The 13,295-nt window shown below is 40.9% G+C and overlaps 1 protein-coding gene across 5 annotated transcripts in view; it reads left to right on the top strand.

Annotated features, from left to right (window-relative positions):
* SERAC1 (serine active site containing 1) overlaps window positions 1-13,295 on the top strand; it is a 54,336-nt gene that overhangs the window by 1,649 nt on the left and 39,392 nt on the right. Inside the window, exons 2-4 of one of the 5 annotated variants that reach the window (XM_005211072.5) lie at window positions 10,835-10,953; window positions 11,675-11,766; window positions 12,857-12,893. In XM_005211072.5, coding sequence (XP_005211129.1) covers window positions 11,676-11,766; window positions 12,857-12,893 — 128 coding nt within the window. In that variant the 5' untranslated portion in view covers window positions 10,835-10,953; window position 11,675. 5 annotated transcript variants of the gene reach the window in all.

Here is a 13,295-nt window from a genome sequence, read left to right as displayed (position 1 = left end):
AACACATAAAAGAAGACCCAAGTAAATGCAGCCGTATGCCATATTCATTGGAGAAGGAAATGGCAACCCACTCCAATATTCTTGCCTGGAGAATTCCATGGACAAAGGAGCCTTGGCGGGCTACAGTCCATGGGGTTGCAGAGAGTCAGACACAACTGAGTGACTATCACTCACTCACCATATTCTTGGGGTAGGAAGACTCAGTATTCTAAAGATGTCCATTTTCTCCAAATCTACGGATTTGTTGAAATTCCAATTAAAATTGGAATATGGTTTTTCATGGAGCTTCACATGTTGAACCTAATATGTCTATGAAAAGACAGAGCACCCGGAATTCCTAACTCAATTTTGAAGAAAAACTCTCTGCCTTCTAGGTATCAAAACAATATAAAACCATAATAATCAAGACTCCTGGCTTAATTACTGGTCTTGATTTAGGGACAGGAAAGTAAACCCGTGGAACAGAAGAGAGAGCTTAGAAACATGCTCATATACATATGGAAGTATACCACCAAGTAGTAGTACAGAAGCACAGTGTATTCAGTAAATGATGCTGAGCTATGTGGTATCCATATAGATTGAAGACAAAATTGGATTCCTACTTCACATCATTTATAACAGCAATTTCCAAATGGACTGAAGACCTAAGTGTGAAAGACACACCTGAAAAATACTTAGAAAAAAATATAGGCGGCTATGTTGTTTCTGGGAAAGATTTCTTTTTTGTTTCTTTGCGTTAAATAACGTGTCACATAAAATTTACCATTTTAACCACATACAGTGTACAATTCAGGGATATTCATGTTATCATGCCATCATTACTACTGCTTGTCTACAGAAGCAGAATCACTAACTACTAACTAGTTAGTAATCGAACCCGAGTCTCTTATGTCTCCTACATTGGCAGGCAGGTTCTTTACCACCAGCACCACCTGCAAAGCCCCAAGATTTATTATAAAACTGCAGTAATCAGTACTGTGTGATTTTACATAAGGGTACACAAATAGATCAGTGGAATGCAGTGTAGTACAGAAATAGGCCCTACTTATTTAATCAATTGATTTTCAACCAAGGCACAAAGTCGATTCAATGAGGATAGGGAAATGTTTTCAACAAATGATGCTGGGCCTATTGGCTATTCATATAGAGGGGGAAAAAATGAACTTCAACTCCTGTCTCACATCCATACATGAGTCCTGGAAAAACCATAGCTTTGACTAGATGGATGTTTGTCTGCAAAGTGATGTCTCTGCTTTTCAATATGCTGTCTAGGTTTGTCATAGCTTTCCTTCTAAGGAGCAAACATCTTTTAATTTCATGGTTGCAGTCACTGTCTGCAGTGATTTTGGAGCCCAAGAAAATCTGTCACTGTTTCTACTTTTTCCCCTTCTGTTTGCCATGAAGTGATGGGACTGGGTGCCATGATCTTAGTTTTTTGAACGTTGAGTGTTAAGGCAACTTTTTCACTCCCCTCTTTCACCTTCATCAAAGAGGCTCTTTAGTTCCTCTTCACTTTCTTCCATTAAAGTCATATCATTTGCATATCTGAGGTTGTTGATATTTCTCCCTGCAATCTTTGTTCCAGTTTGTGAGTCACCCATCCCAGCATTTCGCATGATATATTCTGCATAGAAGTTAAATAAGCAGGGTGATGTACCTGCTTATTTAACCTTTTAAAAATAGCCTTGGCATACCTTTCCCAATTTTGATGAAGTCAAGTAGGCCTTAGGAAGCATTATTACAAACAAAGCTTATAGAGGTGATGAAATTCCAGCTGAGCTATTTAAAATCCTGAAAGATGATGCTTTTATTTATTTTTTTTTTTTTTTATAAAGTTTTATTAAAGTATAAAGGAGATAGAGAAAGCTTCTCAAGATGATGCTTTTAAAGTGCTGCAGTGAATATGCCAGCAAATTTGAAACTCAGCAGTTTTCGTTCCAGTCCCAAAGAAGGGCAATGCCAAAGAATATTCAGACTACCATACAGTTGTACTCATTTCACATGCTAGCAAGTTGATTCTCAAAATCCTTCTACTAGGCTTCAGCAGTATGTGAACTGAGAACTTCCAGATGTACAAGCTGGATTTAGAAAAGGCAGAGGAACCAGAGATCAAATTGCTAACATCCACTGGATCATAGAAAAAGAAATTTAAAAAAAAAAGAAATCTGCTTCATTGACTACACCAAAGCCTTTGACTGTGTGGATCACAACAAATTGTGGAAAATTCTTAAAGAGATGGGAATACCAGACCACCTGACCTGTCTCCTGAGAAGCCTGTATGCATGACAAGAAGTGACAGTTAGAACTGGAGCTGCATATCTGAATCTGGGGCACAGTTTGTTCATGAGGGCCCAGTGGTTCCCCATGGGCTGTATATGCTGTCTCTGGCAAGTGTTCCTTTTCCCTTTGCCTACAGCCCCTTTTTGTTAATCCAGGGAACAGCTGCCGTCACGGCACAGTGGCAGAAATTATAGTTACTGCTCAAAATATCCCATAGTCCTAGGGGGCAAGGAGGGCATGGGTTTTCCCAAAGCTTTGCCTTCTGACTTTCTACCCCCCAGTATAGTGGACCACTGCTTAGATGCCAGTTTGGCTTCTGGTTCAATCAGCATGCTTAGTAAGCTCTGCTGTGTGTTTCTATCAGCCCGTTCGCAGAAATGGTTCTTAGCATGTTTGCCATTATTTTCTAGGTCAGATTTGTGCATTGACTCAGAGTATCATTTGTCTTCTAGGCTGCTTTCTTCACCTGTCCCTTCTTCCTGAAATAGTAGCCCTGTTAATCCATCTATCTGCATTAATAGTCCCTTTTCTTTTCCATGACCGTATTCCTTGGTGGCCATTCCTCTCTGGCTCATCCCCTTTAGCCAGCCCCAGGTCCCTCAGTATCTCTCTCTTCTCTTAGGTTTTGGCCAGTGTTGCTCAAGTCACCACAGGTGTTGGTTCAGTTGGGGAGTGATTGGTTGGGTGCAGTTCGGGTAAAGAGTATTCGCCAAAAAGTATTATGTGCCCCAGATCACAGTAATATGAGTAAGGGTGGTGCCCAAATTCAGTATGGTTTCTGTGGTCCACCTGGCCTCCTGTAACATTCCACATCTTTTGTGGGTTTGAGCACGGTTAAACTATCTTACTTCCCTGGTGGCTCAGATGGTAAAGTGTCTGCCTACACTGCGGGAGACCTGGGTTCAATCCCTGTGTTGGGAAGATCTCCTGGAGAAGGAAATGGCAACCCACTCCAGTATTCTTGCCTAGAAAATCCCATAGATGGAGGAGCCTGGTAGGTTACAGTCCATGGAGTGGCAAAGAGCTGGACACAACTGAGCGACTTCACTTTCAAACTGATTCTGGTCAGGGGCTAGCAGAGGCAGGAGGTAACCTTGAGGATGGGGCCCACCTGCAAAAAAAAGGCTGGTACGTGTGAGGGCAAAGCACAACAGGAAACACAAGTGGCAGACAGCACTTCACATTATAACCCGGACCCTGCAGAGGATGCTGCCATCCAGTCCTGTTGACACACACCCACAATGAGCTCTCCCTAGCCGATTGTGGGACAATCACTCCAAAAAATTCTGCCTTAGTCTGGGCCCTATATAGTACCATACGTTATGAAAATGGGAAATAGATGGGGAAACAGTGGAAACAGTGTCAGACCTTATTTCTTTGGGCTCCAGAATCACTGCAGATGGTGACTGCAGCCATGAAATTAAAAGACACTTACTCCTTGGAAGGAAAGTTATGACCAACCTAGATAGCATATTGGAAAGCAGAGACATTACTTTACCAACAAAGGTTTGTCTAGTCAAGGCTATGGTTTTTCCAGTGGTCATGTATGGATGTGAGAGTTGGACTGTGAAGAAGGCTGAACGCCGAAGAATTGATGCTTTTGAACTGTGGTGTTGGAGAAGACTCTTGAGAGTCCCTTGGACTGCAAGGAGATCCAACCAGTCCATTCTGAAGGAGATCAGCCCTGGGTTTCTTTGGAAGGAATGATGCTAAAGCTGAAACTCCAGTACTTTGGCCACCTCATGCGAAGAGTTAACTCATTGGAAAAGACTCTGATGCTGGGAGGGATGGGGGCAGGAGGAGAAGGGGACGACAGAGGATGAGATGGCTGGATGGCATCACCGACTCGATGGACGTGAGTCTGAGTGAACTCCGGGAGTTGGTGATGGACAGGGAGGCCTGGAGTGCTGCGATTCATGGGGTCGCAAAGAGTCGGACACGACTGAGTGACTAAACTGAACTGAACTGAAAGGCTGAATCTAAATTAGAGAGTGACAGAAATGGGTACTTCAGTTCCAAAGTAGTGTAATTATAGTGAAAGGGTAAAGTAACTTGATCTTGAGAGTCCGAACTAGTTTCCAGGATCAGATAAGAGAACTTTGCTCAAGCAACCAAACAGTTGCAGCCCTTATCTTAATGTTAGGAGCCATCCTGTTTGTTCTTCCTGTTTCTTCTAAAGAGTTAAAAGTCTGTTAAGGGCTTTCAGCAGCAGCTTTCCCCTTTATTGTGTTGATGGCCAGGAGGGATCCTCCTTCACTTGGATGAATCCAAGGCTTAACATCTTCAAGTTTAGCAGAAGAATTAGTTACTAGCAAAACCTGATGAGGCTCCACCCACTGGGTGGGATTGGTTTTCTGGGAGTACTTCTTTCCAGGTTTTTTGGATGGGGGACATCTGTATGATATACTTCATCCTGCTTTGGTGAGAGTGATAACTTCTGCCTTTTTGGAGGAAGTAGCTGGTACTAGACTTTCTGCCCGTAAGACTTCTTGTGAGGTCGCTACCCGCATGTCTGCTTTATAACTTCCATAGTCCATGAAACTGTTCCTATTAGTGAAGTGTCTAACAGACTCCCATTGGAGTATTTAAAAATAATGTGGAATTAAAATAGTAGGCAAAAATACCTAAAAAGATAGAGATTGGATTAGATTTAAAGCATTCTCATTTGGGACAATTTTTGTATTGCTTTAAGTTTATACTTAATGTAGCATGTTAAAAATGTATTTTTTAAATGAATAGAAATAAATGATATAACTTTAAACCAGTTAAAGGGTAATAAAGAAAACTTGATTTATCCCACATACAGTACATGTAAATGGATTAAGCTTATCTGTTAAAAGATTTTGGAATTAAATATATATGATATCAAAAGACTATAAGCATGATTGGGGAAAATGATGCACATGTTGAAAGAAAAATGGAAAGTAAATATTAACATGAAATAGGACTTAAGGCAATAAATATTAATAGGGATAACGAGGGATCAGATACGATGATGAACAGGGTACTAAGGTTCCAACAGTCTTAAGTTTTTATACACCTAATGACATGTCTTTTCACATCATGACCAAAATATGACCATATTCGTTTGGCACAGTGAGGGGGTTCTATAGTAGAAGGTAAGATGCATGAGGGCAGGTACATAGTTTTCATATTCATTACTGTATCTCCAGTACTTAAAACAGTTCCTGGTTTATAGGTGCTCAAGTATTTGTTGAATGAATAAATAATTTAAAGAAATAATGGACAAGTCCAAGGATACCATAAGGATAAGAAACCAGGATGAGAATTTTTAAAAACCTCTCTGAGGTACTAGAAGATCATGCAGTAAAGCCATAGTATACCTTTTAACAACAAAATTCATGAGCTTGCTATAATGGATATTATAAATTTTGCCCATAACAAAGAATAAGTTTATATGATACATTTATAAATATTGGTTGCAATTAGGTGGCAAAGCATGTCTTCACAATTCCAAAGAATCTATGCCATCTAGCACAATGAAAAGATAATCTTTAGAAATTTCATGTTTAAAGACTGGAAACAGAACTAAACAATCCACAGCTTGGAGGAGGTCTTGTCTCAGGTCAGATCTGGAGAAGGAAATGGCAACCCACTCCGGTGTTCTTGCCTAGAGAATCCCATGGACAGAGGAGTCCAGCAGGCCATGGTCCATGGGGTCGCAGAGTCGGACATGACTGAAGCGACTAAACACACACAGTGGAAATATCAGGACTTGTGAAATTGAAGTAAAGCAAAACTAGAGGGGAATTTATGGTTTTAAATGCACTATGAAACAGCAAGAAATGCTCATAATATATTAAGTTTTATTGAAGACGTTAAGAAAAGGACAGGGTAAATCCAAAGAAAGAAAGAAGATAGTGAAGAGCAGAAATAGAAAACAAAGTAAAACAGAGATGCTCAGCAAAACCAATAGATGAAGAAAATTAATAACATTTTCTATTAGTAAACTTTTAGAAGACAGCTGAAAAGTAAAAAAGAAACAAATAATGCTAGGAAGAAAAAAGGCAATTTTAGGGATAAAAAGATCATAGGAATAAGCAGGAATAGCTTTATGTTCATGATTTTGAAAAACCTAAATTCCCACTTTCTTGAAAAATAAATATTATCAAGACTAATTCAAGAAAAGAAAAATCTAAATTAGTAGTTATAGAAATAAAGTGAGTCTAAAAAAGATGCACATTAGCAGCCTAATGTGGACCTTGGTTAGATCCTAATTCTAATAGTCCAGTAGTGCAAAACCAAAGTTTATGAAACAATTGAAACATTCATTGGACATTTGATGATACTGAGGAATGTTTTTGGAGAGGGTAATAATGATGGTTAATTTTCTCAGCAGGCAATGGCACCCCACTCCAGTACTCTTGCCTAGAAAATCCCATGGACAGAGGAGCCTGGCAGGCTGCAGTCCATGGGGTCGCTGAGGGTCAGGCACGACTGAGCAACTTCACTTTCACTTTTCACTTTCATGCATTGGAGAAGGAAATGGCAACCCACTCCAGTGTTCTTGCCTGGAGAATCCCAGGAATGGCGGAGCCTGGTGGGCTGCCATCTATGGGGTCGCACAGAGTCGGACACGACTGAAGCGACTTAGCAGCAGTAGCAGCAGCAACATACTATAGTATTTAAGGGTTAAATAAGACATGACATCATGGAATTGCTTCAAAATAATTGAGTGTTATGGTGGTGGAGTGAATGTAGGTTACAGATTGCACTGTTCAATACTATAGCCACTAGCCATATGTGGGTAATTAAAATTAATTAAAATTTAAAATTTGAAATGACAGTTCCTCAGTCATATTAGCATATTTTCACATTAGTAGTAGGAAATCTCTTTCGTGCATAAGTTCTTTTGGCTAGAGCAGGTGTAGATGAAACAAGGTTGACCTTGTGTTGATAAGTTTTGAAGCTGAGTGATGAGAGATTCATTTTATTATTCTCTCCACATTTGTATACATTTGAAATTTTCCATGAAATGAGGAAACAAAGAAAAACCATGCATGACCTTTGTGGAGAAAATTACAAAAGATCTAAAAGAAGAACTGAAGATATACTTTTCATGAATGGAGAGGCTCCATATGATATCAGTTCAGTTCAGTTGCTCGGTCGTGTCCGACTCTTTGCGACCCCATGGACTGCAGGACACCAGGCCTTCCTGTCCATCACCAACTCCTGGAGTTTACTCAAACTCATGCCCATTGAGTTGGTGATGCCATCAAACCATCTCATCCTCTGTTGTCCTCTTCTCCCGCCTTTGATCTTTCACAGTATCAGGGTCTTTTCAAATGAGTCAGTTCTTCGCATCAGGTGGCCAAAGTATTGGAGTTTCAGCTTCAACATCAGTCCTTCCAATGAGTATTCAGGATTGATTTCCTTTAGGATGGACTGGTTGGATCTCCTTGCAGTCCAAGGGACTTTCAAGAGTCTTCTCCAACACCACAGTTCAAAAGCATCAATTCTCCCAAATTAAGTCTGTAAATTCAATTCAGTTCCATAAAAATCCCAATAGACAAGATAATTGTGAAAAGAATAGGGGCGGGGTGCTTACCTAGAAGCTATCGGCTTATTTTAAAGGTATGGCAATTAAGAAAGGTATTGTATCATGGATGCAGAGTTAGACAAATATAACAGTGGCACAGAACTCCAGAAATGGACCCCAGGTAGATTAGACCTTGGTGTAGCAAGCAGTCATTTCTAATCAGTGTGAAAACTATGTTTTGGTAGTAAATGGTCTTGGGATATTTGGTTTCAGGAGTATGATAATTTGACTTCAGACAACCTGGGTGTTTGTGGTGCTTCAGAGTGGAAATGTGCACTAGGCAGCTGAATATGTGTGTGAAGCTTAGCAGAGAGACTTGAATAGAAATAGTTATAGAAGTTTGGGAATCATAAGCTTACAGGTAAAACTTTATTATGAAAACACTGAAATTACTTAGCACGAGAAGATAGTATGAGGAAAAAAGAGGACCTCAGGTGGAACCCACTGCAACACTGACGTTTAAGGACTGGGTGGTGGCGCTGGTGGTAAAGAACCCACCTGCCAGTGCTGGAGATGTAAGAGCCTCAGGTTTGTTCCCTGGGTCTGGAAGATCCCCTGGAGGAGGGCATGGCAACCCAGTCCAGTATTCTTGCCTGGAGAATCCCAAGAACAGAGGAGCCTGGTGGGCTGCAGTCCATGGGGTCGCAGAGAGTCGGACACGACTGAAGCGATGTAGCATGCATGCACGCACGCACAGAGGCAGCAGAGCCAGCTGTAAGCCCATTGAGGGCACATCTCAGGTTTCCATCCCCTGCAGGCGGTGGGTGTTTAGTAAGTTTTTGCCAAGTGAGTAATGGGATGGAGTGGCCAGAAATGTGAGAATTCAGCCTAGAAGACCCGGTGTCACAGTAGCTAGAGGAGAGAAAGAGGGAGCAGTCAAACGCTTCAGACAAAGACCGGAAGATGGTGACTGAAAAGTGGCTTTCGCAGCAAAGATGTCACTCACTGGTGACCCTGGGGAGGGCCAGTCTAGTGTTTCAGGAAGACACACTGGGGAAAGAGTCTTAAGAAATGCAGGTGACAGACGTGCAATGGGAAAGAGAAGTGGTGGCGGATTGGAGGTCAGGTCGGGGCTTGGCAGAGCATGTGGATGTTCAGAGCAGTCGTGGGCGTGAAGAGACTGCCACCACTTGAGGAGGTGAGAGAAGTTTTTGTGTTTTGATGGGAGAACACTGGACATCTAGTATTTCGAGGGGAGGAGTAGAAAGAGCTGAAAGAGAGTGTGTGAAGATACAGAAGAGAAAGTTAATGAATGGATCAAGGTCCCTGTGGAAGTGAAAGAGATGAGAACATAGATGATACATTTCCCCGTGAGGAAGGATGAGACCTTTTCCTCAGAAATAGGAAAGAATAGTGCTGATAAAAGTCCATTTGCAATCTGGAGAAGGTGATGCAGATAACGATGTAAAAAACAGCCAGGGTAGATTTCCTGTGATATTATGAAGCTTAGGCTTGGGGGTGCCTTAATCACATGGGCACCTTTGAGCACTCAGAATTGGTAGGACCTGTCATGTCTTAGGGAGGGAGGAAGATCAGAGTATAATCCCGAAGCATTTCTTTGTAAGCACTTCCGAAGGATTACCTAACGAAACTCCAAAAGAAAGGTATCAACATTTCTAGGACTCCAGGAATTTATTGTGGTATCTTTTCTCATTCTAAATTACTTTCATTTTAGTACCTAATTTGATATTTGTGGTTTTGTGTGTAGTGTTTTTTTTTTTTTAAAAGGAACTTCCTACCCTTCTCCTACCCCACTATTTGAATACAATTTATTTCCCTCAATACCTCAGTCAATCCCTGCTTGTAGGTATGGGGGCAGAAGTTGAAGGAGTTCATAGGCTTCATTTTCTGAGCGAAGTGAGAGACAAATCATTTGAAAGGGATGAAGGGAGCATAGCCCGCTTCGCAGAGTTCGTGGCTATTTAGGGCAGTTGCTGTGAGGGTAAGAGAGAAACGATCAGGGACAGCAGAGATCATTCTGGGAGCCCACTCCCAGTTTGTCTTGTGGCCCCTGTCCCCCGTCTTGGCTGTCCCAAGTGTCGGAACAGAGAAAACACGTTTCAAGTTGGGGCTGCAGGATAGTATTACTAGAAAGAGGAGGGCTCTGCTGAGCGTCCCTTGTGGCTGAACTGGTAAAGAATCCACCTGCAATGCAGGAGACCTGGGTTCAATCCCTGGGTTGGGAAGATCCCCTGGAGAAGGGAAAGGCTACCCACTCCAGTATTCTGGCCTGAAGAATTCCATGGACTATAGTCCATGGGGTTGCAAAGAGTTGGACACAACTGAGTGACTTTCACTCACTCACTCACTCAACTGGTGTGTTGAGGGAGCAGGTAGAAAGAAGGTGAAGTGATGTACCCCGGAGTTGAGGCGAGTCTGGAAGAAAGTAGAACCATGAGATAGCTGCTCACTCCCGGGAAGGCAAAGATGGAAGGTTTGTTGAGGCTGGAGAGCAGTGAACTGGAAGTAGTCTAGATGCTGAGAGAGTTGAACGTTAGAGAATTAGATATGGAGCAGCTTATTCTAGAAAAAGCTGAAAGGGCCAGTGTTGGCATTTGAGGAAATCTAGAGGGAAGGAAGATGGAGTAGATTTCTGCTGCACTCAGACATATTCAGGATGTGGTGGAGGGCAACCTGCTCAGGTGTGTGTGTGTGTTTAAGGTAATACTGTGAAAATTTTTGTGAAGTGACAGCAACTCTTTAAACAAGTGAGAAAATAAGAAACAGTGACCTTTAAAACAGTGATCTTTACAAGTTTACCTGTTGCTTAAACAGTTTGCTTAATCAGTTGATGTACTAGAACCACAAGAAAATTTTTTAAGCTTTTTATTTTGTGTTATTCCTAACAGATTTTCTTACACCAAGCATTAGTTAGATTATTTTCCCTCTACTCTCTGTAAGGCTGCCAGATGTTTTTACTGTATTAAAATAAACCAAAGACCATTTCTTACGAGTTCCTCAAGGCATCTTCTTTCTTTTCTCTTATTCCAAAAGAAAAAAGAAGAAATGTTTCATCCGGAGACAGCCTGATTCTAGAATACTGAGGTGTTCTAAAAACCATCGCATCATATTTAGATCACCTTCACTTAGTTGGTTAAATCGTTGCATGAAAGGTGAGTGATTAGATAGTTGAGCAGCATCTTCTTTGTCAGGATGCCACTAAGTAACAATTAAATTTCAAAGATTTTAAACAATATTGGGTACCATCTTAAAGGATTTGAAGAAGGGCTAAACGCTTCCATGGGTCCTAAGTATATCTTCCATTCAGAGTGCTTTTCACTTCTGTAGGGACTTCACAGTCACCAAAGATAAATATAAGTATCTATCTATATGCATATGTATCAAAGGCATTTAAAGTTTTTTGACACCCATATTGATATTCTCAATAACCTCTTTTCCTATTTCCTACTAATCATTGTTCACAATTGGATACGGTTTGAATAATAATCGTCAAGGTACCAGCAAAATACTATTCTAATAAGTCTGCTTTAAATTTTTAAGGGAGAAATTTTGTTTTAATAGAAAAGTTTTTTTTCCAAGTCTTGAAACATCTAACTCTGTGGTCAATCTACTGTGATTGTGACATGTTCTTTTTTTTTTTCATTGTATGATTCCAATTATAATAACATTTTGTAAGTGACAAAACTATAGAGATAGTAAAAAGGCCCGTGTTTGCCAGGGTTTAGAGGCAGGTAGAGGGAAGGGATGAATATAGAATGCACAGTCAATTTTTAGAGCAGTGGAACTACTCTGTAATGATGTGTTCTTATAATTAAAAGACATATTTTAATTACATGCTAAACTAAATCTGTTACAATTGTTCTAAATACACAGAATGTCCCTGGCTGCTTATTGTGTCATCTGCTGTAGAAGAATGGGAACCTCTACTCCTCCGCCAAAAAGCAGCACATACTGGAGAGATATCAGTGAGTACAGTTTAAACGACAGTATTTTCTTGTAGAAACAGTGATAGAATTCTGGTTAAGTTTCCAGGGTGGTCCGCAAAGACTTATTTAATCCGTGATAAATCTCAGATTTGTTTACAACTTTTCTGGACTGATGGTTCACCCCCAGTTTGTAGGCCCAGAGGCAGGCATAGTCCTTTTTCTTGGGAATCTCCCCCTCCCTTTGCTCCTGTCAGGTTCGTACTCATCCTTGTAAATTCAAGTCTCACTCCATTCTTCAGCAGCTGTTTATTAAGCTCCTATACCACTGGCGCCAGGCCCATGTATTAGGTTCTGGGAATTCAGTGGAGAGCCAGGAAGATGTTTCGCTTGCCCTCTAAGAACTTAAGGTCTAGCACCAATGTCCTGTCTTTATTTGTAAATGTTTATGTTTATTACTAACCTTTATTTGTAAAATGAGAATATTACCTAGGCCATCTTTCATTCATTCTGCTGTGTGCTGGGTACTACTAGGCCCTGAGGGTACAGTATTGAATAAGACAAAGTCTGTCCTCATGGAGCTTCCTTTTGGTCTTTAAGAGAGATCAGTTTTTAGGATAGATCCTTTTCATCTGGAAAATTCTGTGATTTTGTATTTTAAAAATACAAAAAGGAGTGGAACAGAGAAGGGAGCTTTTCTTCTCTCATCATTTCTAGCGGAACAAACTCAAGAGTGGTGAATATACTGTAGGGCAGCAGAAAAGTCTGTGAGTCTGCGCTCTGTCTCCAGGGCTTAGTGAAAAAGAAACATCCTAGTATGAAGGAACAGGGCCAGCAGTATAGGAGGAAACAAACCAGCTGCTCCTCAGGAAGTCCAGGAAGCCATCTTGGAATAAAGAAGACTTCCTGGAATTATCCTCTTTCCTGTTCTGGAACTGTTTCCTAGAACTTGGGAGGAATGTTTGGGCTGATATGTGGGGAAGTCAGTGGAGAGTTCCTTAACCCTCAGTAGGGAGGAGAAATGTTTTCTTGGCAGCATTATTTGAAGCTCTGAACAAAACCCGGAACAAAGCTTCTATACATCCAACAAATTATACATTGACATTGTCTTTTTTTCCCTTTCTTTTTGAAGGAAATATAATAAAGTTTACTGGATCACTTATTTTAGGGTAAGTGTCAACTGTGAAATGTTAATTGACTTCATTATACTACTGTTTGAGAGCCCAGTGGAAGGAATTTACAGGTAGCATAGGGGTACTGAAAGGGTATAGATTTTGGAATCTGCGAACATGTGGATTCATCACTGGTTAATCACTGGTTCTGTCACTTCAGTGTTGTCTTGATCCAGTTACTTTAAGCCCTGAGGAGTGTTTTCTCTTGGATCTAAGTGTAGATCTGGGAGTTCTGCCCTGGCACTGTTGCTCTGAGGAAAGCACTTGGCAAGTACAGAGCAGGCACTCACTGATTAGCTTTCACATACCTAAGATCACATCTTGTGTTAGGTTATGAAGAGGTTCAAGAAAGCTGAAATCAACTATAGTCAAAATTATTTTTGAAAGTCCTTTGAGTCA

This window comes from Bos taurus, chromosome 9, assembly GCF_002263795.3.
Source record: "Bos taurus isolate L1 Dominette 01449 registration number 42190680 breed Hereford chromosome 9, ARS-UCD2.0, whole genome shotgun sequence".
Lineage (NCBI taxonomy): Eukaryota > Metazoa > Chordata > Mammalia > Artiodactyla > Bovidae > Bos > Bos taurus.
The sequence above is the reverse complement of the archived record's forward strand: the minus strand, read 5'-3'. Positions and strand labels throughout refer to the sequence as shown.